Source organism: Salmo salar, chromosome 06 (assembly GCF_965601325.2).
Source record: "Salmo salar chromosome 06, fSalSal1, whole genome shotgun sequence".
Lineage (NCBI taxonomy): Eukaryota > Metazoa > Chordata > Actinopteri > Salmoniformes > Salmonidae > Salmo > Salmo salar.
In genome coordinates this window covers 2,145,001-2,147,500 of record NC_138296.1, presented here as the reverse complement: position 1 = coordinate 2,147,500, position 2,500 = coordinate 2,145,001, and the positions used below count along the sequence as shown (strand labels likewise).

General features: G+C 46.2%; 1 protein-coding gene across 1 annotated transcript in view; it reads right to left on the bottom strand.

Annotated features, from left to right (window-relative positions):
• Positions 1-2,500, bottom strand: part of LOC106596204 (glutamate receptor ionotropic, NMDA 2A-like) — a 266,124-nt gene that overhangs the window by 28,863 nt on the left and 234,761 nt on the right. The window contains 1 exon segment of the mRNA XM_082976231.1: positions 2,261-2,490. Coding sequence (XP_082832357.1) covers positions 2,261-2,490 — 230 coding nt within the window.

Here is a 2,500-nt window from a genome sequence, read left to right as displayed (position 1 = left end):
CACAGTAGATGGACCTTTCACTTCTACTGGTCAGCACGGTCCACAACGCCTCGAGAGCTTCAACAACGTGCCCACGGTTACAATGCCGTGGGTGTTCATCGGTCGTAAACAATCATTATTATTACGTCCCGGGAGTTTTCCCCCTCCCCCCCTCGATCAGGAAACAACTCCAGGCCGCTGTAATAGCCTGATAATCGTGATAAATACATACCTGTAGATGATTTAAGGACACAAACAGAAACAAGACATTAGATGTTAATGGAGACAGGATGAGGACAACAGGTCCATAGAGGTAGATAGAAGGCCCAGGCGAAAATAGGCATTGGGGGCACTAGAGCTATCTATCCAAGTCTATGGGACAGTACGTCCATAGAGGTAGATTGAAGGCCCAGGCGAAAATGGCTTTGGGGGCACTAGAGCTATCTATCCAAGTCTATGGGACAGTACGTCCATAGAGGTAGATTGAAGGCCCAGGCGAAAATAGGCATTGAGGCACTAGAGCTATCTATCCAAGTCTATGGGACAGTACGTCCATAGAGGTAGATAGAAGGCCCATGCTAAAACAGGCTTTGGGGCACTAGAGCCGTCTTTCAAAGTCTATGGGACAGTACGCCTTTAGTGGTAGATTGAAGGCCCAAGGCTAAAACAGGCTTTGGGGCACTAGAGCTGTCTATCAAAGTCTATGGGACAGTACGTCCATAGAGGTGGATAGAAGGCCCAGGCCAATACAGGCTTTGGGGCACTAGAGTTGTCTATCAAAGTCTATGGGACAGTACGCCCATAGAGGTAGATAGAAGGCCCAGGCTAAAACAGGCTTTGGGGCACTAGAGCTGTCTATCAAAGTCTATGGGACAGTACGTCCATAGAGGTGGATAGAAGGCCCAGGCTAAAACGGCTTTGGGGCACTAGAGTTGTCTATCAAAGTCTATGGGACAGTACGTCCATAGAGGTAGATAGAAGGCCTTTCTTTACATCTGTATCGTAATGGCTTCTGTGACCGCATGGGCAGCGTCATTGAGGGCCTTCTCATAATTTAAGCAAGTAGCCTTGCTCGAGCCTTGGCTTTGGTCTTTGGTATGACTCGGCCGGGGATCGAACTCCCAACCTTTAAATCTCAAGGCCCGACACAAGACCACTGAGTTTGGTCTCCATTTTAAAAGTAGTCAATTTCTTATTTTTCTTATGTCAGTAAACAAACTGAACTCCTGCCAAGTGAGTCAAGGTTGGTGATTTAATATCAACTGAACCTGAGTCAAGTCAATGTTGGTGATTTACTATCAACTGAACCTGAGTCAATGTTGGTGATTTAATATCAACTGAACCTGAGTCAATGTTGGTGATTTACTATCAACTGAACCTGAGTCAAGGTTGGTGATTTACAGGCACCTGCAGTTACGGAATGTTAACTAAGGAGTGTAATTCATTGGCTGATCCTTCCCGATGACCTGGATGGAATTATGTAAATGATACTTCCTTAACCCATAGGAAGTCCCACCCAGTTGACTACTTTAAAAAATGGTGAAAGTCCTCAATGTCTCTGGGCCATGCAAAAAAAAAAAAAAAGGCTTTGTGGCACTAGAGCTGTCTATCTACGTTTATGGGACAGTAGGTCCATAGAGGTAGATAGAGGGCCCAATGCCTAAAAACAGTCTTTGGGACACTAGAGCTGTCTATTTAAGTCTATGGGACAATCGAACTTTAGCTGACGTACAGTAGGTGACTATGCTGTGATTACCTAGCCTCTATGCTAGCTTCACGCGCTCTGAGGAATCTCGGACTCTCGGAAAACATTCCGACGGGGAATCCGGGGGTTACAAGATTGTAACTCTAGTTTCCCGCTTGTAGTTCCGACTCGGAAATGTGCATTTCCGATCGTTCCGTGAGGACGTGAAGGCAGCATAGAACATGCAGACGTAGACTGGAATGTAAATGTAAACATCTAGGTGAACACAATCTACTAAACCTATTTCTAGGCCCTGCCTCTATCTCTATCTCTAAACTCTGGGCATGTATATTGACGGACAACCCAGGGAATCGGTGTAGCTCAAGATAGTGTTAGCCCTCTGAGCTAAAGCCCCCTGTGGGGGGTGGGCATCAGCTCTAGGGAGCTAACACGAGTTCTTAAGCTCACCAAAAAAGTGATTAATCTCTCCAGCAAAATTCTCTTTGGGACTGCAAAAAAAAAAAAAATCAATGTTATTATAACTATCAATCTTAATAACATGACCACATGCTGAGAGTATAAACAGTAAAACATTACCTTGTTGTCAGACAGTCCGGTGACCTGGTCTACAAACTCTTCCTGGATCATGAAGGCAGCCAGGTTGGCTGTGTAGGAGGCCAGGAAGATGACAGCGAAGAAGGCCCACACCGACACTATGAACTTACTGGTGGTCCCTTTAGGGTTCTGGACAGGAACAGAGTTGTTGAACACTAGACCCCACAGCAGCCACACTGCCTTACCCATAGTGAACGATGGGCCGTGGGGGTCTGGAGGGAG